The 23,469-nt window shown below is 44.0% G+C and overlaps 3 protein-coding genes across 3 annotated transcripts; all 3 read left to right on the forward strand.

The window, feature by feature from the left end:
• Nucleotides 1-1,155: 1,155 nt before the first annotated feature.
• LOC149299171 (melanocyte-stimulating hormone receptor-like) lies at nucleotides 1,156-2,076 on the forward strand. Its single transcript, XM_089486643.1, has one exon. The coding sequence runs from the start codon at nucleotides 1,156-1,158 to the stop codon at nucleotides 2,074-2,076; it is 921 nt and encodes a 306-aa protein (XP_089342769.1).
• A 5,602-nt stretch (nucleotides 2,077-7,678) lies between these two features.
• On the forward strand, nucleotides 7,679-12,943 carry LOC149299172 (tubulin beta-3 chain). The gene is made up of 4 exons (XM_089486535.1): nucleotides 7,679-7,735; nucleotides 10,849-10,957; nucleotides 11,290-11,400; nucleotides 11,871-12,943. Exons 1-4 carry the CDS (start codon nucleotides 7,679-7,681, stop codon nucleotides 12,941-12,943), a joined length of 1,350 nt encoding a protein of 449 aa, XP_089342661.1.
• Nucleotides 12,944-17,565: 4,622 nt separating this feature from the next.
• LOC149299173 (differentially expressed in FDCP 8 homolog) lies at nucleotides 17,566-21,051 on the forward strand. Its single transcript, XM_089486644.1, has 11 exons — nucleotides 17,566-17,677; nucleotides 17,838-17,935; nucleotides 18,299-18,448; nucleotides 18,533-18,674; nucleotides 19,160-19,324; nucleotides 19,410-19,537; nucleotides 19,701-19,814; nucleotides 20,084-20,164; nucleotides 20,357-20,497; nucleotides 20,652-20,761; nucleotides 20,955-21,051. Exons 1-11 carry the CDS (start codon nucleotides 17,566-17,568, stop codon nucleotides 21,049-21,051), a joined length of 1,338 nt encoding a protein of 445 aa, XP_089342770.1.
• The last annotated feature ends 2,418 nt before the right edge of the window (nucleotides 21,052-23,469 follow it).

The raw sequence follows: 23,469 nt of genomic DNA on the forward strand, positions 1-23,469 counted from the left end.
AACGTGAACTATGCCAAAATATTTCATCGAGAGAAAGCTGAACATTACGATGAGAGAATGTGATCCGAAATACAAAATTATTAGTGAATGCGCTGAATATTTACTCAGGGATCTTAATAGATGCTAATACATTTAAGGCGATATAAGTTCATTCTACAGATCCGCGGAATATGAAGTAACATAACAGTAATAATACATCAAGGATCAATCACATCAAGACTGTGTGATGCCGGAAAGAGGCTTTAACAGGAACTTTATTTACAGTTCTTGAGTTTGTGACCCTCGTTGGCATCAAGATTGGTTTAGGATACCACCAGTATTTGAGAGATAGCGATATTTAACTAATCATATGGTGATGTCACACCCTGTAACTGTTGTTACATCACTGAGACTGTATGTGGATGATGGGATTTATAATCCATCCTATGCGGTCTTCTAGAGAAAAATAAGTGAAGATAAAAACATTAAAGTTGCCGTCCTGGATGTGGATTTGTTATGCGATATTAGAATACTGATCTGCAAGGCATCGCTATTTAACTACATCTCAAGATAAATTGTTAGTGTGTTTATCCTCTGGGGGCAGATTTGCATCACTAGGGCGTGGGGTGTAGAATTGTGCGGGTTCATTCAGTATAAACCAGCCCGTCTCTACAATTATAAGCAAAGAATTCAGGCATTCTGCATGTCGGGGAAGAAAAAAACCCAAAATATATTCTCAAAAAATTTAAAAATGCTAATTTTTACGCTGTGGGCAATTTGACTTTGTGGTGGCCACATTTGGTTGGTGACATCTATTAAGCCATCTTGTGGTTAGGGTTAGAACCTGCCAAAATAATGGCCACTATTCATTCATATAATATAAGCGTATTTGGGTAAATATCTGTGTTTTTTCTCCAGTTGGCAATATATCAAGCTTTTCTTTGGAGATAAACGTACAATATCTAAAACAGTAGAGTTCCTGTCACTTGCTATATATCTCTCTGGAGACCTTCCTAGTATCACAATTCCTTGGGACCCATGACAAATCGCATTGGATCAATTTACTTTAAAAATATGTTTCTGCATCCCGTCTCTGGTTTAGAGAGCACATATGAAGTGATCTAATTCTAATATTTGTTCTTCAGGATGTCTTCTCTCAGAAGTCCACGTTCCATTATGAATTCCACAAACTACAGCCTGCCCGTTGGGTCCGACCTGCCATCCAACCAAACCTTCAGTCCAATGCATGTCCCGGAAGAAATCTTCCTGGCCTTGTGTTTGTTCACCCTGGTAGAGAACATCCTGGTAGTGGTGGCCATCATGAAGAACCACAACCTTCACTCCCCAATGTACTACTTCCTCTGCTGCTTGGCCATCTCTGACATGCTGGTCAGCATTAGCCACCTAGCAGAGTCCATGTTCATGTTTCTGCTGAAGCATGGGATCATAGCAGTCAACAGGAAAACAGAAATGGAAGTGGACAACCTCTTTGACATGATGATCTGCTGCTCCGTGGTGTCCTCGTTGTCATTTCTTGCAGCCGTCGCTGTGGACCGGTACATTACAATCTTCTACGCCCTGCGCTACCACAACATCATGACGCACCGCAGAGTGGTAACTGCCATAGCTGGCATCTGGCTGGCCAGCACGGTCTGTAGCGTCCTCTTCATCATCTATTCCGAGAAACGTGAGGTCATCTTGTGTCTCATTGGGTTCTTCATCTCCATGATGGTCTTGATGGTAGCCCTCTATATCCATATGTTTGTTCTGGCCCGGCGTCATGCCCGTAGCATCTCCACCCTGCAAATGGGGAAGAGAAGGAGGGTCAACCTGCATCAGACCACCGTCAATATGAAAGGCGCTATAACCCTTTCTATCTTACTGGGCATCTTCTTTCTCTGCTGGGGCCCCTTCTTCCTCCACCTCATCCTGATTTTGTCGTGTCCTAAACACTTTCTCTGCCTCAGTTACTTCAAATATTTCAACATCTACATTATCCTCATCATCTGTAACTCTGTCATCGACCCCCTGATCTACGCCTTTAGGAGTCAGGAACTGAGGAAGACCCTAAAGGATATTGCATTGTGTTCATGGTGACTGCCCACCTAGAATGTAAAGTGGTGAGCAGTAGAACTTGGGCTGTCGGCTCATACCAACCCACCTTCTAAAATAATGGGGACATTTCATTTCCTAAATTTCAGTGAACCATAACCTGATTAACAATATGGACGTATAGAGACTTTTACCTCAATTTCATTTGGTTTAGAGGTGGTGTTCTTTTTGGTTTTCAGTTGACTTTACGGCAGTAGCTATTGTATAAATGATTGTGATACAATATTTTGGGGGGGGAGTGAACTTTTTTTTTTTTTTTGAACTTTCAAACTACTTACCTGTGATCATAATTAAGAATGTGGCTGAATATATATATATATATATATATATATAATGATAAAGAAGTAGAATTCTTCAATGATGAGTTCCCAGCCAAACATTATGTTGAAGTTCTAACAAACAGACTGCATTCATGACTACCCCTCGGAGTGCCTGACAGGTGAGAAAAGAGTTAGTTATACACCGCGCTATACTTTCTGGTATACAACCTGGAGCGTTACGGCCCGAGGCTTTTATACACTTTGTCTTACTAGTGATCATGCATGTGATTGGTGTAAATGATGCAATATTCTAAACGTTTAATCACCAAATCCAGTTTGGGGAGAATCGGGGATTTCAGGGTGATCTTTGGCACATTGTGTAGTGAAGCTTTAAAGTCTTTAAATCCCTTGGAAGGGTTATGGCCTTTAAGACTTTAATACTTGTGTGTTCACCGTGGCCAGATAAGATCTCTATGTACCAATTCCCACCTTCTTTCGTCATTGTAAAACTCGGGTAACCTATAGAGTATTGGGGGGGGGGTTCACTGTTAAGCTCTCTGGCAGTTGAAGGGTTAGATCTTGCATGTCTGATGGCTTGAATTAATGAACTAAGAGATCTTACAAATAAATAAGCATCCAAGGAAGCGAAAGTCTCTCTTTGAGACCCAAATTCTTGCGTCCCTCTCTCCTTCCCCAATTTAACTCTTTTCTAGGAGCTCAGAATGTCAAATAATGAATCAGGACCTCTTACAGCAATGAAGGTCATAATAATGTCTATATCCCCAAAATCTGTTAAATAAAATGTATTTCTTCTAAATGCCTCACTCCGTTACATAAATAAGTTCCAAAGCCACATAAAAAGTGCCTTTTCCCGGGGCCAGGCTTTTAACCAGACCGTCTAAAACAAAAGTGTCTCCTTTGGTAATATGAAAGAAGCTATAAACTCATAGTACAAAGGTCAAGATATATTTAATGATACGCGTACCAGAATGCTCTAAGATATATATATATATATATGCATTTAGCAAAGTTATGTATATATATGTTTACAGTGTATATATGTGAATATGACTATATAAACATATGACAAATCCATTTCAAGTGTTTAGGTGTCTGTCTTCCAAAATATAAGCTGGATACATTATGTATATGCGTTCAGAATGTTTTATTATTTATGTATTTATGTAATTAGGTATATGTGTTCAGAATGAGCTCAGAATATTTGCTGGGTATATGAGGGTATCGCAGGGTTCTACAGCTCTAATCGCCCCGATAATGTGTATAGAATTAAGAGGGTCCAAGTTATGGTAGGACGAGCTGCCACATTATTTTTTCCCCTAAAAATCTTCACAATAATGATAATTTATGGTGATATCTGGTTATTTTCAGTACTCCTGACATCCATCGAATACACATACAGTATGTAATAACAGGGTGCAATATTTAACTATCCAGCAGAGGGCGTCAAAGTCCTCCACTGAGTGCACGGTGTTCTATTGACTTGGTAATATTTGCCTATCTCACTCGCTATGAAAGTGGGAACTTGCCAAATAAACCGACCCTTAGACTAAATTACGAAAGAACGGAATCCAGACTGTGTGACCTTGAAAATCTGCCAAGCGTGCTCAGGGCTTTCCACATACCAGCATGTCCCGCCGTTTAGTGAGCAGCCCCCCGCGTTCGCAAAAACAAAATGTGGCCATGTGTATCCGGTTGGTGGCCGCACGCATAAATCACAAGCCAGGGCCAAATTTAGTCCAGCCCTGGAATATGCTCATTCCCCAGCGACCTTGCGGTTGAAAAACTCTCATACTCTGGGGGCAAACACTGCCGCTTCCCACACTATACATTATGTATATCTTATCACTATATCCATTGTGACCAATAGCCATTCTCCGCCCAAACTGGTGATCAGCCCGATCCTGTTTTTTATACATCATATTAACGAAATAAATTATCACGCTAACAAATAGCGATATAAACTAGGATTCGTGTCTTGAGTTGCCCGAGGTGTCCATCAAGTCTTATACAGACGGTCCGGGAGCGGCAGCTGCAGGTTTCAGGGTTAATAACTAATAAAACCACCTCCTCCAGGCGCTTGATGAAAGCGGACACCTCCTCCACGGCTGCCACCTCACACTGGGTTATCCAAAATATAATCTGATAATTTCCCCAAATCCCTCAATCCTGTTAGTGTCCAGGGAAGTGGCAACACCTCGTTCCGTGAATCCACACAATCCTCTGCGCCCGTATTGTGGATATACCGTACGTAACACATGCTATACCTACCGGCTGTCCTTATTTCCTCCCCTGGTGACCCTCTTTTCTAGGAGCTCGGAATGTTTGCTGGGTATGAGAGTCTCGCAGGGTTCTACAGCCCTAAACGCCCCGATAATGTGTATAGAATTAGAAACAGCAGGAAAAGTCTTTAGAAATTCTTGAAATAAAATAATAATTATTCTTCTTCTTCTAAATGCCTCCTATGTGATATACATCAAACCGTCATGGTAGCCTCTTCTTTCTGCACCCAGAAATCCAAGCCATCTTTTATATACCCCGGTATGCATGGCGGAGGAATGTGACCCAAGTTTTTCATTAGATTTAGTATACTTTTCTTAAAAGAATGAGTCTTATTGGCAAATAAATTAGTATTGCGTATTTAGAAGATCAGTGATTAGGCAATTCTACTGGCCACTGGCCATAAGCCTGTGCGTTCCAGAAATTATATATATGTATTTTTATATATCTATATATCTATATCTATATATATATATATATAGATATATATATATATATATATATATATAGATATATATATATAGAGATAGATAGATAGATAGATAGATAGATAGATAAATATATAGATATAGATATATTATATACATTAATATATAATATAGCTATATATTATATACATTAATACACACCAGGACCCTTATTTTCCTTATGGTCAGTGAGGGTGTCGGGACACAATAGCTTTATGATAATAGCGGGGAGGAACAATGGGTTTCTGCCTTTTCTGCTCTTTCCTGCAGCTGCGAACAGGACCCTTGTAGCCCAAACCACGTTTCTTTATGGATCCTCCAAAGGTTAAAATATTCCTTGAAATAAATGTAATTGATGGGGTTTATCAGCCTTATCTTGTTTCTTAGGCGTAACAAAACCTACAATTATGGCAGAATAGCGATATAAAGTAGAATTTGGGTTTTAATACACACTCGGGGAGAGAATATGTACCCTGCTGCCCTAGAGACACAGAAAAAAGTATAGATTGGTGAATGGATACATTGTATATAATACAATAAAAAACAAACAAAAAAGGCCAATACGCTGAGAGGTAGAAATATTATTTATTTGGCAATATTTTGGTTATGGGAATGGAGCACCTTCATCAAATAAACAATCCCTCGTTTATAAACAGGTGGCATTCCATGGAACATAAAGAGCAGATACTGCCGTAAACTACAAGAAGGGTTATTTGGGGGAAGATGGTGCCGGGAGTGAGGGCTCATTGATGGCGAAGGGGGTCCCGGCCATTGTCTGTGTGCAGCTCCATTATCAGCGCCCTCCCATCCCCCTAAACATCTGCCACCCCCCCCCCCCCCCACCACCACCACCCTTTCCCAAATGTGTGATCAGTCCTCCCCCGCCCTGGGGATGTCCTGCAGATTCAGTGTCAGGGACCATCCACAATAAGCAAAATGATTCATACGATCTCCAAACCTGATTAGCCCCCACGTCACCCTCCCCTATACCCCCTCCAGAGGGTCTTTTGGTCCTAGATGGACGCACAGTGCCCGTTATTTCATTTAGACCGCCGACTCCTTGCATTTTTTTATTCCACGACCCTGCGCACTGCTGATGATTCCGGTAGATGCCGTGTGATGTCATGATGAGGACTGTCACTTCTTATAAAGTTGTCTGTGCCGGCGGCTCGTTGCGCCTGTTACCATAGCGAATGTATATGTGATGCAGAGATTGCCCCCAGGGTATTACTTGGCAATATTCAGTGCTTTTCCAGTAAAGCCGTGGCTCGGATCATCTGTATTACGGCAGCGGGGGGCTTGTTTTGTGACATTGTCCGTGTGATCGCACAGCATAGTGTTGTAGGGTTTAATAGTACGGCAAACACTCATACAGGTGTCTGAATAATACAAGGCAAGCCCCCTGATTCACAAAGGCAGTCACAATATCCTGCCTGTGTCACCCGGTAGGGGGAGGGCACCACGTATGGTCTGTCTGCCACCCTGATTTAGCCTATGAAGGAATGAGTAATCTGCCCCCTGTCTGACTTAGCCTTGTGGAGTAGTGTGCACCCTGCCTCGCCCTATGTGGCAGTGTGTACTCTGCCTTGCCCTAAGGGTGGAGAGTATAATCTGCCTTGGATCTGCCTCGCCCTATGGAGAGACGTGCGTAATCAGTCCTGTTCCCATAAATGTCTTTAGCAAGAATGAATCCTTGGACAGATTTGCCCCAGTGCCCCCAGTTTATCTGTAACTGATGATGTAATCTGCCCTATTCCTACCCTGCGCTATGTGAGGAGTGTGTAATCTGCCCTATGGGTGGCTGGTGTGTTTGTACCGGGAGCAGCACGTATATATATACATATGCCTCGCCCTGTACCGGAATCAGTACCGGACCAGTGACATATAACCAACCCCGGAGCTTTAAGGCCATTTGGCTGTAAATGAGGGGCATGCGGCCGCACGCTGGCGGACACCATCCCATTGGACAAAACGTGCCTGATGGCCGATGTGGGCCTGGGAGGGGATGTGTAACCTGCCCGGCGTTTCTGTTATTCTTTTTAATGAACGCTTTTTCAGATCTAATGTATTCCCAGCACAGGAGATGGGGCAAATAGGAGCAGTCACCATGGATACAAGGGAAATGTCCCTGCTGCTTTTCACAGTTAGCACTTTTGCACCAGAAGCATGTTCTTTATTGTCACCCAGCATGGGGCGTGTCCCCATCATTTTTGTGTGTCACATGATCATATCTCTTACACCTTGTATAATTGCCCCCCCCCCCCCCGGGGTTTATTAGAGACATCTACTGCCCTTCCCAGTGCAACAATAACATCCCCTCCTCCCAAATTATCATCTGAGCCCACCCTACTCCCCCATCATACAGCACCGTGCCCGCGCCCAGGGTGTGGGGTGCGCGCCCCCGTACTCGGATGCTGATGCTGCAGGGATGCTGCGGTGTTTCGCAGCTTCTTCCTTACTGGCTGCAGGGCGCTGTGACGTCATGAGTATAACTATATAAAAGCTGCCTGTCTCTGAGCCACCGCCTCCATAGTTCTCATCCAGAGCCAGACCCGATTCAATATGAGGGAGATTGTGCATATCCAGGCCGGCCAGTGCGGCAACCAGATCGGGGCCAAGGTAAGAGTCCTTCAGGCTAACAACAAACGGGGATTCGGCTCGTTAAATGCCCCTCCGCGCTGCTTTGTTTGCATTGCGTCACCTTCAAATGAGACAAGGGCATTGACTTTCTGCGCATGCACATTGCAGATACCCGCAATTACACTACGTTCTCCTGTACAATCCCTGTAAATACCCCACATATATTGCCCCATTTCGGGGGTGGGGGGCATTTGTAACCCTTTACCCTGTGCATGCACACCCTGCTGCCCCATTCATGTCGTGTTACCCCGGTTTGTAGGAAATGAGGTGTGATCTGCAGCAGATCAGGGTCCTGCCCGCCTCCAAAGGGGCAAATAGCCCTTGTGTCTGCCCCGCGGGCTGGAGGCATTAGTGGCAGATCGGTGCTGCAGAACCACGCCCATTACTGCAGCGCAGGGAACAAAGGGTGAGGATTGCTGCAGACCAGTGCTGCCCAGCAGCACAGGGGCAAATACTGCTACACTGCAGGGTAACTGGGGTTCACACACTGCATTGGGATCAGTGCTGCCCTATCCCAGTGCCACATGAGGCCACTGCATAAGGCTTTGGGCTGTGTATTAGGTACAGATACTGGCTTCTGGGAGAGGAAGGTAGCCAGAGAAGAAAAAAAAACATTTGATGTCTATGTATTGTTAACTTGGCTGGGGATATTTGTTTTTTAATTAAACTTGTGTGGACCTATTATTTTTCTTTTATTCACAATTAAAATGTTGAGTTCCAAAATTTCTGAAGGGTGGGTTGCAGTATCTTTCCATAAATTACTTTTTTTTGTTGTTGTAGAAATGCCTAATTTGGCTGCATTGGGTGTAACAAGAAGTGTGTTGTTAAACCCTGGTGGTTAAAGGGTTACTGAGCCAGAGCTATGACTTCATTTCTTTTCCCAGAAAAGGGCTAAGTGTGTAAATCCTGTTTAATTGAAGGGATCGGTGCTCTGCGGAGAGGAGGCGTAATGTCTGTCAGTCGGGAGCCAGGCGGGGGCCGGGTGGGGGCCCTGTGATTAAATCAGTCCTTTGGTAGATCAGGCTGGCTTTGGGTATCCTGCCGGGAAGCAGCTGCTTGGTGGCCGTCCTTAGGGGCCCCCAATGCATCCTTTGTGCAAATTGCTTAATATATATATATATATATATATATATATATATTATATCCTACACCGGTAGGCTGTCTGTAACTGATGGCGTCACAAAGATTAACTAGTTCACTGCCAGACAGCTGAAAACTGCATTGTTCGGTTCGCTCGGCCACTCCCTCTGCAGCAACGATCTCTTTTCTCGAGACACAAGGGCAGCGAAGACATGATGTCATCAGTATACCGAGACCCCTCGTCCCGTCATTGTGAGAGCAGACAAAGAAAGGCCTGCCTGTAAATGCAGAATTTCCCATGCCTCTCCCATGGGTCCTTTAAACAAAAGGATTACAAATAAAAACAAAATCGCTTTCCAAAAAAAGGGGGACCGGTGATCCCGCTGGTTCTCAAATGGTTAAATAGGCGATTCCATACGGGCAATAGAATAGGATTGTGGAAAGTTACACAAAGTCGCCGTGGAAAGTGTTTTCAGTGACAGATGCTGCTCGTGCGAGACAGACAGATGCTGGTAATCACCCTGCAGACATCACCGGGTCCCATGGGCCAGGAAATGACAAATCAATGGCAGGTCCTAGGGCCACCCGTGGGGAGGGGGTACAAATAAGTAGATGGGAGAATACAGCTGAGACCAGCTCCTGATCTACATGAGATCTTCCCAGCATCTCCTCCTCCTCCATCTGCTCTTTTAATTGCGCATGCTGTCACTAGAGGCGGCACAGCGGATCCACAAATAAAACTTGCTAATTATCATCTGGATCGGTGCGTCGGCACGTGTCCTGCGACCTGCCCCCCTTCTGTAACATGGGAACAGCATCGATCAATCTACTAATCCCAGAATTCTATGATCTATCTTTCCGGAAATGTTCTAGATTATCTTTCATAAAAAAAATAATAATAATCTAGAACGGTTCCTCTGTCCTGCTCCCTAAAGCATCGGGCTGCGGAGTTCTTTGGCAGCCTGCCGGCTGTACCTGCGCCCCACAAAACACTGATGTTTCTCCCTGTTGCGTAAGTCTTGTCTTGCTTGTCATTGATATTCCTTTCATGTCTCTCGCACGCCCTGCTCTCCCTCCCGTCCACGCTCCGCTCGTGGAATGTGCTCGCTGGGTGTTGCCGATAGACTTCGGAGGAATCAGCGTTTGCTTTGTTAGCAGAATTATGATAACTCAGCAGTTTCTCTTCACATACAAACTTCAGGGCCCTGTCCGCTGTGATTAGCGTGTGATCCATCTCGCTGCGTATCAATTATGGTGCCAAGCCGGCGGCTTTCTGCGCAGTTCTAATGGGATTGGGCAGTGATAAGAGCTTCGCAGTATGCTGCCGCTGCGTACAGATGTATGAAAGCGGCGACAATGCATTGATTCGCCATCTTTCCGGCCTAAAAACCCCTTAATGTTTCCCCCCCACCAGTGCTTTGCACCTGCTGCAACAAGGGTAGTTCTGTCCAGGGCTGTTGCTAGGCAACATGGCAGCCAGGGTGATAACATAAAATGTACGTCTCTCTCTGTAGACCTTCCTAACCACAAATGGACACAAAGTATCTGCTGACCCCTGTCTTTTGCCCTCACCTTAGCATTCTATCAACCCCTTCCTCAGATATCAGTTGCCCTCCTTTCACTATTTCTATCCCTGTCCTGTCCAGATTTGCCCCTCCATTTACCCCGTATGTAGTAATTGTATTCCTTTTCTTCTCTGCTCCATCCTTCTTTGTTTAATGCCCCCAGCCTCTTCTACCTCAAGGAGGCAAGTTCTGCGGTAACTCACCATTGTAGGCAGCGGCATGTTGCCCACTTGTATGAGTTCTCCAGTCTACTAGAAAAACACCCTGATGCCTTATCGTACTGGAAGAGACTAGAATGGCTCAGTCTTAATCACCAGACAGACACCAGTCTGACTTCATTAGGGTTGCTAAAGTGTCATCTGAGGGTGTTTGGGGCAGGGAAGATCGCTCTTACTGTGCGTTTGGATTTGATCTCGCTCTTAGATCTTATGTTTTCTTTCCTTGTAGTTCTGGGAAGTGATCAGCGATGAGCACGGGATCGACCCCAGTGGAAACTACGTTGGGGATTCCGACCTGCAGCTGGAGAGGATCAGCGTCTACTACAATGAAGCCTCATGTATGTTCCCAAAACACCGAACGCTACATCTGGCTAGGGGCAATATCCCCCGCCATCTACGCCAATCTGCCCCACTGGCGTTACATGTTTAAAGTTGCAGTTAGTCTGTCCCAGCCGTTAGGAACAAGGGGTGGGAAAACAAGAACTTGGGCATAGCTAGAAAACAGGAGTCCAGCTCCACCATGTCTGCTTCGTTATTTGGTGCACATTGGGCAAATACTACATTATTAATAATGGTTAATAAAAAACAGATATGTCGCGCTCTAGAATTTGGTGCTGTAGTCTGTGATCCATCTTGTCCCTAACCCGTTTTTCCTTTCTCCCCATTCCAGCTCACAAATATGTGCCCCGCGCTATCCTGGTGGATTTGGAGCCCGGAACCATGGACAGTGTGCGATCAGGAGCGTTTGGACATCTCTTCAGGCCAGATAACTTCATATTTGGTATAAATCCTCCTCCACTAAATTCATCGTTACTGCTCAGCCTTTCTTATCGAGCTACATTTCTATATCGCGTATTTCTCTTAAATGTTATCCCACCCCTGTAATCTACCAATGAGACCCCCCCACAAAGATTAAAGGCATTGCTCCTAGTTTTATATCCTCATCGTCTAACCAAAAGACCAAAATACACAACTGCACACGAGGACTACTATGTCACCATCGTGTATTTTAAACAAAGCGCATTCATAAGCGTTCTTGGGCCCCCAGCAACGTTTTGTTTTTGTATGATGCGTACAAAATGTATCATGTAAGGTTACAGATGATCTCAGAACCATGCGCCGGAACCCCTGTTTCAATACATTTATTTCACCGCGTGGATCTTACACAGCGGCTGGTCTATTGTAAGTACAAACCCTGTTTGACCTGCGACGAAAGACTCTAAAGATCTCACCTTTCTTCTCTTTCTACAGGGCAGAGTGGTGCCGGTAACAACTGGGCAAAGGGTCACTACACCGAAGGTGCGGAATTAGTAGACTCCGTGTTGGACGTGGTGAGGAAAGAATGCGAAAACTGCGACTGCCTGCAGGGCTTCCAGCTCACGCACTCTCTTGGTGGCGGCACTGGCTCTGGGATGGGCACTCTGCTCATCAGTAAGGTCAGGGAGGAGTATCCCGATCGCATTATGAACACTTTTAGCGTTGTCCCGTCCCCTAAAGTTTCTGACACAGTAGTTGAGCCGTATAACGCAACGCTGTCCATCCATCAGTTGGTGGAGAACACGGATGAAACGTACTGCATTGACAACGAGGCTTTGTATGACATCTGCTTCCGCACTCTCAAACTGGCTACTCCAACCTATGGTGACCTCAACCACCTAGTCAGTGCCACAATGAGTGGAGTGACCACTTCCCTGAGGTTCCCTGGCCAGCTCAATGCTGACCTTCGCAAGCTAGCAGTTAACATGGTACCCTTCCCTCGTCTACATTTCTTCATGCCAGGCTTTGCACCACTGACCGCTCGTGGCAGCCAACAGTACCGGGCACTGACCGTACCTGAGCTCACCCAGCAGATGTTTGATGCTAAGAACATGATGGCTGCCTGTGATCCCAGGCATGGACGTTACCTGACGGTGGCCACCGTTTTCCGTGGACGCATGTCCATGAAAGAGGTGGACGAGCAAATGCTGGCCATCCAGAGCAAGAACAGCAGCTACTTTGTGGAATGGATCCCCAACAATGTCAAAGTAGCTGTGTGTGACATCCCGCCTCGTGGTCTCAAGATGTCTTCCACCTTCATAGGCAACAGCACTGCCATCCAGGAACTCTTCAAGCGGATCTCTGAGCAGTTCACTGCCATGTTCCGACGCAAGGCCTTCTTGCATTGGTACACAGGAGAGGGTATGGACGAGATGGAGTTCACAGAAGCCGAGAGCAACATGAATGACCTGGTGTCAGAGTACCAGCAGTACCAAGATGCCACAGCAGAGGAGGAAGGAGAGATGTATGAAGATGACGAGGAAGAGTCTGAAGCTCAGGGGAAGTAAGGAGATAGCCTTTCACCTTGAGACATCGGCACCCTCTACAAGGTTTTAGGAATCATTCATTCAACTTCATGCGTCTCTACTGCTTTAGAATTATAGAATCTACGCCTCCAGCCTCCATTCCCTTTATTTATTTAACTCTGTCGTCATACGAGTCTAGAAAGTGTGTAACAACGGAAAATGTGTTTATTGCCAGGACCTAGGTGTGCTGATCTTTATTGGGACGGAGTGTCTGACTGACTAAGATGTTAAGGCATGGAAGTGAATGAGGACCATTGAGAATTTAGGTAGAGGTGGCAGGTGGAAGTAGGCAGGAACTGAGGACCCTGGAAGGTTTCCTACTTTGGCAGGAGAGGAGATCTGGCACCTTAAGTAAATACGAGTGTTTTTACCATCTGTATTTTCAGCACAGAGAGTTAATGAAGTAAAGGGACATGGTCTACAGTTACACCTCTTACTGGGTGTATCCGAAAACATTCATGCAACCAAACAGAATTACCCCTAAGCCACCCATACTTTGGTGTATTGCCATTTTTTTTTAAACCTGATCATGTCTGAAACTTTTTTTTTATGTGCATTTCTTTTTTAATGTCTGTTTTCTTGGATTATTTATTTTTAAATTACTAATAAACTTCCTGCTGTCCGACATGTGAGTGGTTTATTTTAAATTTACAGAATGGACTACTTTGTGTTCGTCCATAATTACATCTTCACAGTTCAATCAGATGATCAGCTTTTTCGATGTTTTATCTCGTCTGGGGAAAAAGAGACCGCAGTCAGACACTAGATCCGAAGCAAAGAATCCTCACTTAGCAAAGAGAACTATTACGCAATAACAAACTGATGAACTTAGTTTTTATTATTATTATTATTATTATTATTATGTAACGTGTGACTGAGTAGTCTCCTTAGAACTTAGAGTCTGAAAACGTACAAAAACAACCTAAAATAATGTTTTGTTATAGTGAATGGCTCCTTTTTCATTGAATATATATAAATAAATATATAAATTATTATATAGAGATGAGCAGATAAATATGGCTCATCTAGACCAACATTCCGCATCATTGGGTCTCAAGGACCAACAATAATGTAACTGGAGATAGATGGCCACATTCTTTTGGGGTTAATTCTTAAATTCCAACCATTGTAGTGGTTTAGTGTAAAAAAAAACCTTTTATTTTACAAAGTTTTAAGAAGGTCCTTTCCTCTGCAGACTTGTAGGTCATCAGTGTAAATAGTGATGTCATATTTTGGGTGATTTCTCATGCTCAATCGCCACGTTCAGCATTTTATGCCCATGCTTATGAAGTCCTGTTTATCTAACGAAGTCCCTTTCTCCATAGACTTTCATAAGTTTAGGGGTCATTTGCGGTTATTAAGACATGGACATTCCATTGCTTACCCCAAAGCACTAGTAGAACGACACAATGTGTCTCACAGGACTTGCAGCTGTCCAAAAACACAATAATATTATTGTTATTATAAAACTAGAATTGTTTTAAAGCAGAACAATTTGTTATAATGTTATATTACCAAACCAAATGAAGAAAGGCCAATACACGGCCAACAAGAGTGGAATTATTTCAATGAAAGGGTTTTTTTTACCTGAGTTATGATGAGCTTAGGTTGTAAAACCATTTGCATTACCTCTAGGACAGGGGTGTCCAACCTGCGTCCCTCCAGCTGCTGCACGACTACATCTCCCATACTCCTCAGCCGGCCCCTTAGCTGAAAGAGCATTATGGGAGATGTAGTCCTGCAGCAGCTGGAGGGCCGAAGGCTGGACATTCTTGATTTAGGAACTGTACATTCTATCCATACTACACCAGATTCATCCAAAGAGAGGGCGCATCCTGAGAACAGGAAGAGGAAATCGCTGCTCCTTTCTCGGACCTTCAGAAAATCTAAATCAAGTAGCATTTTTTTTTTAAAAAGGGGAAATTCAGAGTGAAAGGGATAATAAATGTTAAAATATGCTATCAAACTTAAAAATAGACTCAATCCTGGATAAAAAAATTTGTAAACAGTGTTAATTATCTGATAATTTAAGATAAGTCCCCCATCCCCCCAACTGTGATATTGCCCCCTATCTTATCTGACCAGGGCATATGCTGGTTAATGGCTGGATCCATATGGAAGAGCAGCCGCCCTGGAAGGTGGCGCCCCGTGCCCTGTATGCGTCAGTATTAGATGTGTGTGCACATTGACCAGGGACTCCTAACCAACCAAGTGCATTTAATCAAACCCTAAAGCCAGGAAAGCTTCCCCGGTAAGTGCTTTTTATTGAAATGCTGCTCCAAACGCCATGGAAAATGCACAAGGAACCAAAGATGGAGCAGGTGCTTGAATGGAACGGCTGGAGAACATGAGGTCATTCCCTGAAACTTGAAAGTTAAACAACAAAGCTAAGTCTCATTTACAGTAAGAGCAGTAGAGATGCGGAATTCACTTAGGGATGCCACCTTTTGCCAAGCTATTTTCCGGACACTCTGGTGAAAGAAAGGGGAGGAAAGGAGGGAATAGAAACAGAGGAGAAGAAAAGAGAGGAGAGAATAGAGAAAGGATGGGCAAGAGAGAAAGGAGAGAAGAGGTAAAAGAAAATAATTAATAGAAAGAGAAAAGACAAGCAGGGGACGAGAAAGGAAAGAGAAGGCTGGGTTAAAAGAAAGGAGTAGAGGGAAAGGATAGTGAAGATATCTGATAGAGGACAGAAAGATGAGGAGAGAGATGAAAGGAGAGAAGAAAAAGGCAGAGGGGAGGAGACTATAGAAAAACGAGAAAAGAGACAGGGAAATCCTTTAACTAACTGAGAGAGAAGACGTTTTGAACCCCTGGCATCGTCACCAAAAAGAATAATATCTATTAAATCTACATCCAATACAGGCGTTCGGTTAATCCAAGGAGACTTTCCATAACAACTTCCATTTGGAGAAGAATGTTTTCGCTGCAAAGCAGAAACGTGGATTTGTAATAAGTTTAAATGCCATGAAATTGTGTTCTTCAAAAGCTTAATGGTGCCTTGTACAGTATATACTAAAAGACTATCTGATCCCAAGAGCTTACACTCCAAAGTATCAAAAACACAGAGATTCTTCCCTGCAAATAATTTATTTAGTTTGCCTCTGATATGGAACATTTAGTATTTAAAAAAATATTGGAAACATGCTGTGGCTGATACTAGATTCCTTTGAGCTCGGGATCTTTATTTAATATATATGGATATATATATATGGATATATATGGATATATATATATGGATATATATATATATATATATATATATATATATGGATATATATATATATATATATATATATATGGATATATATATTTGTATAACTGGATAACAAAAGCAGTAATTCACATCACAGAATATAGGCATAGCATACAGCGACACGGTATATGCGAGCACTACATCAGCCCGTAATACACAAAGCGGACCGCTAGAGGGCAGACTGGATCCCGGAGAGGAGGAGCTCTGATGGTGTGATAACCGGAGCCCGGCCCGTGTGATCATCGGAGTACCGGGGATAGTACCGAGTTTGGTTACGGAGAGAGGCCAGTCGATTCCCCGCCGATTCTGGCTGCAGAAGCCCCGGACTGATAGGTCGGACATGCCGAGGTGAGGACCGGGCACCCCTCTTTGTTGACAATGGTCTCTCCCAGCCAGTGACAGCTGGGTCTGCCCAGTGCTGTGACATCCACTGTCAGGGGCTGAGTCACTGCTACGCTGTGTCTGCAGACCTACTGCCCCTGCATGGGGCATTTATCTGATGCCAGTTAGGAATATGTTTAGTGAGCAATCAGATCCTTCAATAATCAGATACAGCCAGATCACAGATCATTAGAAACCCAGTGCTGCCGAAGCCTGTCCTGTTAGCCCCTATATATTATATACAGACCCAGCGCCGTCTGAGCCCGTCCTGATAACGTGCGGTCGGATCCTGTATATTATATACAGACCCAGCGCTGTCTGAGCCCGTCCTGATAATGTGCGGTCGGATCCTGTATATTATATACAGACCCAGCGCTGTCTGAGCCCGTCCTGATAATGCGCGGTCGGATCCTGTATATTATATACAGACCTATAGCCTTCTGAGCCCGTCCTGATAACGTGTGGTCGGATCCTGTATATTATATACAGACCTATAGCCTTCTGAGCCCGTCCTGATAACGTGCGGTCGGATCCTGTATATTATATACAGACCCAACTCCGTCTGAGCCCGTCCTGATAACGTGCGGTCGGATCCTGTATATTATATACAGACCCAACTCCGTCTGAGCCCGTCCTGATAACGTGCGGTCGGATCCTGTATATTATATACAGACCCAACTCCGTCTGAGCCCGTCCTGATAACGTGCGGTCGGATCCTGTATATTATATACAGACCTAACTCCGTCTGAGCCCGTCCTGATAACGCGCCGTCAGATCTTGTATATTATATACAGACCTAACTCCGTCTGAGCCCGTCCTGATAACGTGCGGTCAGATCCTGTATATTATATACAGACCTAACTCCGTCTGAGCCCGTCCTGATATATCAGCTGTATTCCGCCTGTTCTGTTAATGGTCACACTAACGCACCTAATACGTCCTGTGCTGCCTCGCAGGGCGACTGGATATGGAATACAATGACAAACTAGCCCGCTTCCGACAGGGTCATCTCAACCCGTTCAATAAACCCAGTGAAGAGGAGAGCTCCCGAGACGAGGGCGAGCGGCTGAACCACAGGGGTTAGTATGGAGCACATAGCGGAGCACGTACCCCTGGATAATTTAAGTAGTTAACACAGTTGAAGTCACATATTCATCTATTATTATTATTATTATGATTATTATTATCTAATAAAGCCTTCTGATATTTTTTACTCATTTTTATTTCTTTTTTTGTCAGACTCGCCTCCAGTTTTTCCACATTGTGAAAAAGACTTCTGCCCTCCAGACCGTGTAATGGACCTGGGGGTATCTGAAGATCATTTCTCCCGGCCTGAGGTGAGCAGAGGTTTAGTGCGGGCGTCCGTCTCTATCCGTCGCTTCCACCTATCTATCGGCTGATAGACCGTTAATGGAGAGACGCACGAGGCCTCTTTACAGCTGCTGAAAGTCAGCCCATGCAGCGTTGTGTCCGCTAGACCTTGCTGGGAGGAGAAGCATACTGGGGGATTTGTAACATACTGGGGCGCGCAGAAACCAGCGCCGGAGGATATAATAATGGCAGGCGTTACAGGGTCACTGTTGCCACGGGGTGACACCGGTGAAGGTGCCGGGTACATTCGGACAGGCATACCCAGCTGTAAACAGGACAGGCAAGTGGTTTTCACCCTATCATCAATCTCTTCTTCTTCTTCTTGGAAGGGCCTAGTCCTGGCATCCGACATCCAGCAGCTGCGGCAAGCCATTGAGGAGTGTAAGCAGCTGATTCTGGAGCTGCCCGAGCACTCGGAAAAGCAGAAGGACGCCGTGGTCAGGCTTATTCATTTGCGACTCAAGCTGCAGGAACTAAAAGTGAGTACCGGGGATCAAATGTAGTGCAGATCAAGCCCCCCGCGCTGCGTGTTTCAGACCCGCCGTGTACCTTTTGTGTCTCAGGACCCGCACGAAGACGAGCCCAATCTGCGCATATTACTGGAGCACCGATTCTACAAAGAAAAGAGCAAAAGCGTCAAGCAAGTGTGTGATAAGTGCAGTGCGTACATCTGGGGTGTGATCCATACCTGGTACACGTGCACAGGTGAGGCATTGTTACCTGGCGGTGGGGGCATTATGGCGGATAAGTGTTGACTAGATCTTGAGTTAGTGTCTTGAGACCATCTTAAGTTGGACTCAAGTCACGTCTCCTTAGCTGAGGAGCCGGAACTCAATGATTCTCCGTTGAGTCCTCATTGAAGTCATCTGGAACCTGAGTTGATGCTACATCTAAAAGCTGTCAAACCATTGTGACGGTATAAAGTCTCAAGTCCAAGGGACCCTACAAAGTTTATCCTTTGGGCATGATATATTTATAGTAAATACTCAATTTGATCATTTACTAAGAATTCTGACATCTCAGATACTCATGGTTACTTCGCATGGTGCAGTTCCCCCTCTATGGGCTCCGCTAGGAGTCATTTCTCGCACTCAGGGGCACAAGTGATGTTCCTAACACCAGTTCATAGAATTTTGGGTCCTTTATGAGTCTTAGAACTTTTAGCTGATTAAAATTCTGTCCGTCAACAGGCTGCTACTACCGCTGCCACAGCAAATGTCTGAATCTGATCACGAAGCCCTGCGTAAGGTCTAAGGTCAGCCACCAGTCTGAGTACGAGCTGTCCATCTGCCCCGAGGCTGGGCTAGACAGCCAGGATTACCGCTGTGCGGAGTGTCGAGCACCTATATCTTTGCGTGAGTGTCTCTGGTGATGTAATGTCCTCCAGCACGGCATCGGCGTGCGCTATAAATCTCAAGCCCGTTGTTTCATGGCCAGCAGGAGCGGTCCCGAGCGAGGCGCGCCAGTGCGATTACACCGGCCAGTATTACTGCAGCAACTGCCACTGGAACGATCTTGCGGTCATCCCTGCCCGCGTCATTCACAACTGGGAATTTGAGCCACGCAGGGTAAGGATCATCTCTATAATTGCTCGATATATATATATATATATATATATATATATATATATATATATATTACGCGGCTTAAAGAAGGCGACAGAGATATTGTTCGCTATCCACTATTCTCCTGAGTTCTTTTGTTCACCAACGTACAGTGTTTTCTGTTCAGGTGTCCCGGTGCAGTATGCGGTATCTTGCGCTGATGCTGAGCAGGCCTGTCCTGAAGCTGCGAGAAATTAACCCTCTTCTCTTTAACTATGTGGAGGAGCTGGTGGAGATAAGGGTAAGGGATGATTACCGTCCAAGTCCTTGTAATGCTAACATTCACCCAGAGATCTGTTATGCATTATGAAGAACACAGCAGGGGGAACGATCCTTGTATTAATAATATTTAGATCATGTTATAACTTTACTTATAGATCCAATATGCTGCCTGCGTTTTGTGAAGATCCTTGTATGAATTGTAAAACCATGAGATGCTCCAACAATGCAGCCTTGTTCTAAATTCTTGGTACTCCTTTCCATAATATTTCCCTTGATTTGTCCTTCTAGAAACTACGTCAAGATATCCTACTGATGAAGCCTTACTTTATCACGTGCAAGGAAGCTATGGAGGCACGTCTACTCTTACAGGTCAGAGGAACCCCCCCCCCCCAAAAAAAGAGATCATTCTTCTCCATAAGGGAGACAACAAGCTCCATAATTAAAAAGATGGATTTAATGAGGAGAAAGAGACCATCTGTCAGACAGTGGGCAACGTGATCTTGGGGTGATTGATGGAAGCTTCATGTGACCACATTGTCTAACACTAGACATTCCCTGCAGCTTCAGGATCGTCAGCACTTCGTGGAGAACGATGACATGTACTCTCTGCAGGATCTCCTGGACGTGCACAGCGGCCGGTTGGGCTGCTCCCTCACAGAGATACACACCACGTTTGCAAAGCACATTAAGCTGGACTGTGAGGTGAGAAGGTCCAAAACAAGGATCCGAGGGAAATGTCTGACTGTGTGTAATGAGAAGGCCTCGTGTTTTCTGTAGGTGCAGAATGGATGCTAATGAGAAGTGAGCGCAGGTGTGGCGGAGCTGTGAACTTTGCAGTGTCTTTTGTGTCTTTCAGCGTTGTCAGGCTAAAGGTTTTGTTTGTGAGCTGTGCAAAGAAGGAGATGTTCTTTTTCCGTTCGACAGCCACACGTCTGTGTGCCAGGACTGCGCCGCCGTGTTCCATAGGTAAGGTAGGAACATTTAATGTAACACGGGAATACTATAATGTTCCTTATTAATGGATATTCTTTAAAATGTAACATAGATGGTTACTGATGTATCGATTAAACAAACCATTTTTGTTTGATCCTTTGGCTTTAATAGAATAGACTTTGTGTCACAGTTTTTACCCTCAAAAGTCTTTGTACCTTCTCTGTAGGGATTGCTATTATGATAATTCCACCAGCTGTCCTCGGTGCACAAGGCTTAACCTCCGGAAGCAGACGCAGGAGCCTGGAGAGGAGACATGGCAGTAATGACCTCCGGGGGTTCAGGGACAACTGTGTTTGATGCAACGTAGGCACTGAAGTAATGGAGGGGAATGTAGACCTTATAGTCATTGCTACATAGAAGCCGGACTTCACGATGTGAACCTGAAGAAGGAGCCTTTGTAAAAATAATGTAAATGCATCTAAACAGACTACTGAATGTGCTCCATTTCACCTGTTCTTTCAGTAACAGAGTGTATTCCGTTATGTGCCTGGGTGACCAAATACATTCCAGACTGACGCACAATGGCTGCTTCCCATGCTCTACAAGTCGGATTTTTGCACTGTATTAGGGAGACCTGTGAGGCTTTCTTCAGCCGTACCGGAGGGTTAATAACAGCGGATGCGTATTAGTAGGATACCAATCTCTCAATATGCTTTATAGCCAGTATCTTCATAGATATAGACTTTTTCAGCTCATGTGTGCAAGATATCTCATTCTTCATGTGGGTTCCTTGTTTTTCTAGCCCGTGAAAACTTACTTTTTCACCCCCTATGATTTACACTAAAATGTTTATTTATGAAGTGAGTTATTATGATGCACAACTGTACCCATAAATGCTGAGTTTTATCCAAACACGCGAACATTTTCTTTTTGTGAAAATGCAGTTTTAGAAAATTATTAGGGAAACTCCAAAAACAAGAAGCTGTAACCACCATCACGTGTATAATTGTTCCTAATTTGTATTCACCTACCTCATCGGAAGATAGCAGTGTAAATCAAAGTGATTGCCCACTGATTTGCACTGTGCACACACAATAGTGAAAATTCATATTATTTATTTGTAAAAATAATAGTAATTTTACGTATTCCAGTCCTTGATGCCCCAGATACACATCATCTGCAGCTTACATGGGAGAAATGGTCAGAAATAAGAACTGGCTAATAATTTTAACATATGGAACTTGTATTCTTCCTTACGCAACCCCTTGTGAAACTTGAAATGAAAAGTATTGTACATAACCATCTGTTGCGGTATTTGAAGGGGTGTGGATAGAATTGAGGAAGGTAGTCATATATACTTCTAAATCTGCTTCTGCTTTGAGACTTAAAGGGATAGTTAAGTCTCCCAAAGAGAGATAGAAACCGGGGTCTGCATTTGCTGGTCTCTTTGAGACATGAAACGGTTTACTATAATACTTAGGAATCTGTCAGCATCGTGTATAGACCGTTTTATAAACTATGGCAGTATTTGGGTGCTATATTTTCTGTGTCTTATAACGACTGTGTTTTAATAAGCATCAAGCTTTGTCGGCATTTATTGTACTCTTCTTACTCTTACTTTAGCAGATAAAACCCCTTTATGTGCTTCTGATTCCTCTGTGGAGAACTGGAGATCTTGCCGAGCAAACCATATATAACCTGCCTCCGGAAGACATTATGCCATTCTGATACCCCTCATTATCTGTGTCAGGAATTAGTCCCATCAGGGACAGCAAAAAATCCAGTTTTTTCATAATGCACATAGCAGAAGAACACAAAGGGGTTTGCCTCTTAATACGTCTTTGGCTGTAAAAACTGTCAGAAACAGTGCGTTCACATTAATTATCATTATTTATCATCACCACCAATTCAGGATAGAGAAAAACTTTATCTTGAACTGGTATTATACCTTCTGCTAAACACTGTACTTGTAGAAAGATATATGAACTGGTTTGTGTAAGGCATATATTTCTATTGTTTTGTCTGAAAATTCTGTACAGAAAGTCCAACTTTATGGTTATTTATAAGTTGAAATCCGTGTATATATAATTTAATAAATAGATGCATATTATGTCTTTGTCTTTTGAAATTGCCTGGGATTCAACGTGTTTTAGGGTTGCAGGACATCTTTCTAAACACCATGCTTGAGGTTTTTCATAAATAATGATGATGATGACCAACGTTTTAGTAGGAGTAACATGTTTCCAGTTTTCCGAGTAGCAGCATGTCCATTTTTGGCTTGATATATAGGTTGCATTCTTCGCTAACGCTATTATTTTGGTGTGTTCTTCCCCGCATGTCCTTAAGACACCATTACACATAGTTTTCTACGGTAAATCTAGATTGGGATAACCTCTTTACGTATCGGTTTGTCTTTGTCTGTGCGAGTTTTGTCAGACCCTTTGAATGTATAGACTGTTAAGAAGCGCTGCGGAAACTGTTGGCTCTATAAAAATTAATTATAAGGATATTGGGCTAATATTTTAGTTGCATAGAAAACATTTATTACTGTATGTCTCGTTCGTTATGTGGGTATAAGATCATATATGTGGGTAAATGGTCATACAAATGGTATTTGTGAAGTCCTGTTGGAAACACGCCATCAAGATTCAGGGGTCTCACCCTCATCTGTTCCCGAAATATCTTACTTCTCATATTGAATCTAAATGAATTGGTGAATGCGTTAAGCAAAAAGTCCCGTT

Source organism: Sceloporus occidentalis, unplaced genomic scaffold (genome assembly GCF_023333645.1).
Source record: "Sceloporus occidentalis isolate IW3139 unplaced genomic scaffold, rSceOcc1.0.p SCAF_29, whole genome shotgun sequence".
NCBI classification, from domain to species: domain Eukaryota; kingdom Metazoa; phylum Chordata; class Lepidosauria; order Squamata; family Phrynosomatidae; genus Sceloporus; species Sceloporus occidentalis.

Excerpts from the sequence above, each read along its gene's own strand:
- LOC149299171 (XM_089486643.1), top strand. The coding sequence starts at position 1,156 with ATGAATTCCACAAACTACAGCCTGCCCGTTGGGTCCGACCTGCCATCC.
- LOC149299172 (XM_089486535.1), top strand. The coding sequence starts at position 7,679 with ATGAGGGAGATTGTGCATATCCAGGCCGGCCAGTGCGGCAACCAGATC. Across the intron at positions 7,736-10,848 it reads GCAACCAGATCGGGGCCAAG|TTCTGGGAAGTGATCAGCGA; the intron begins GTAAGAGTCCTT and ends CTTTCCTTGTAG. Across the intron at positions 11,401-11,870 it reads GCCAGATAACTTCATATTTG|GGCAGAGTGGTGCCGGTAAC; the intron begins GTATAAATCCTC and ends CTCTTTCTACAG.
- LOC149299173 (XM_089486644.1), top strand. The coding sequence starts at position 17,566 with ATGGAATACAATGACAAACTAGCCCGCTTCCGACAGGGTCATCTCAAC. Across the intron at positions 17,678-17,837 it reads CGAGCGGCTGAACCACAGGG|ACTCGCCTCCAGTTTTTCCA; the intron begins GTTAGTATGGAG and ends TTTTTTTGTCAG. Across the intron at positions 19,815-20,083 it reads AGGAGCTGGTGGAGATAAGG|AAACTACGTCAAGATATCCT; the intron begins GTAAGGGATGAT and ends TTGTCCTTCTAG.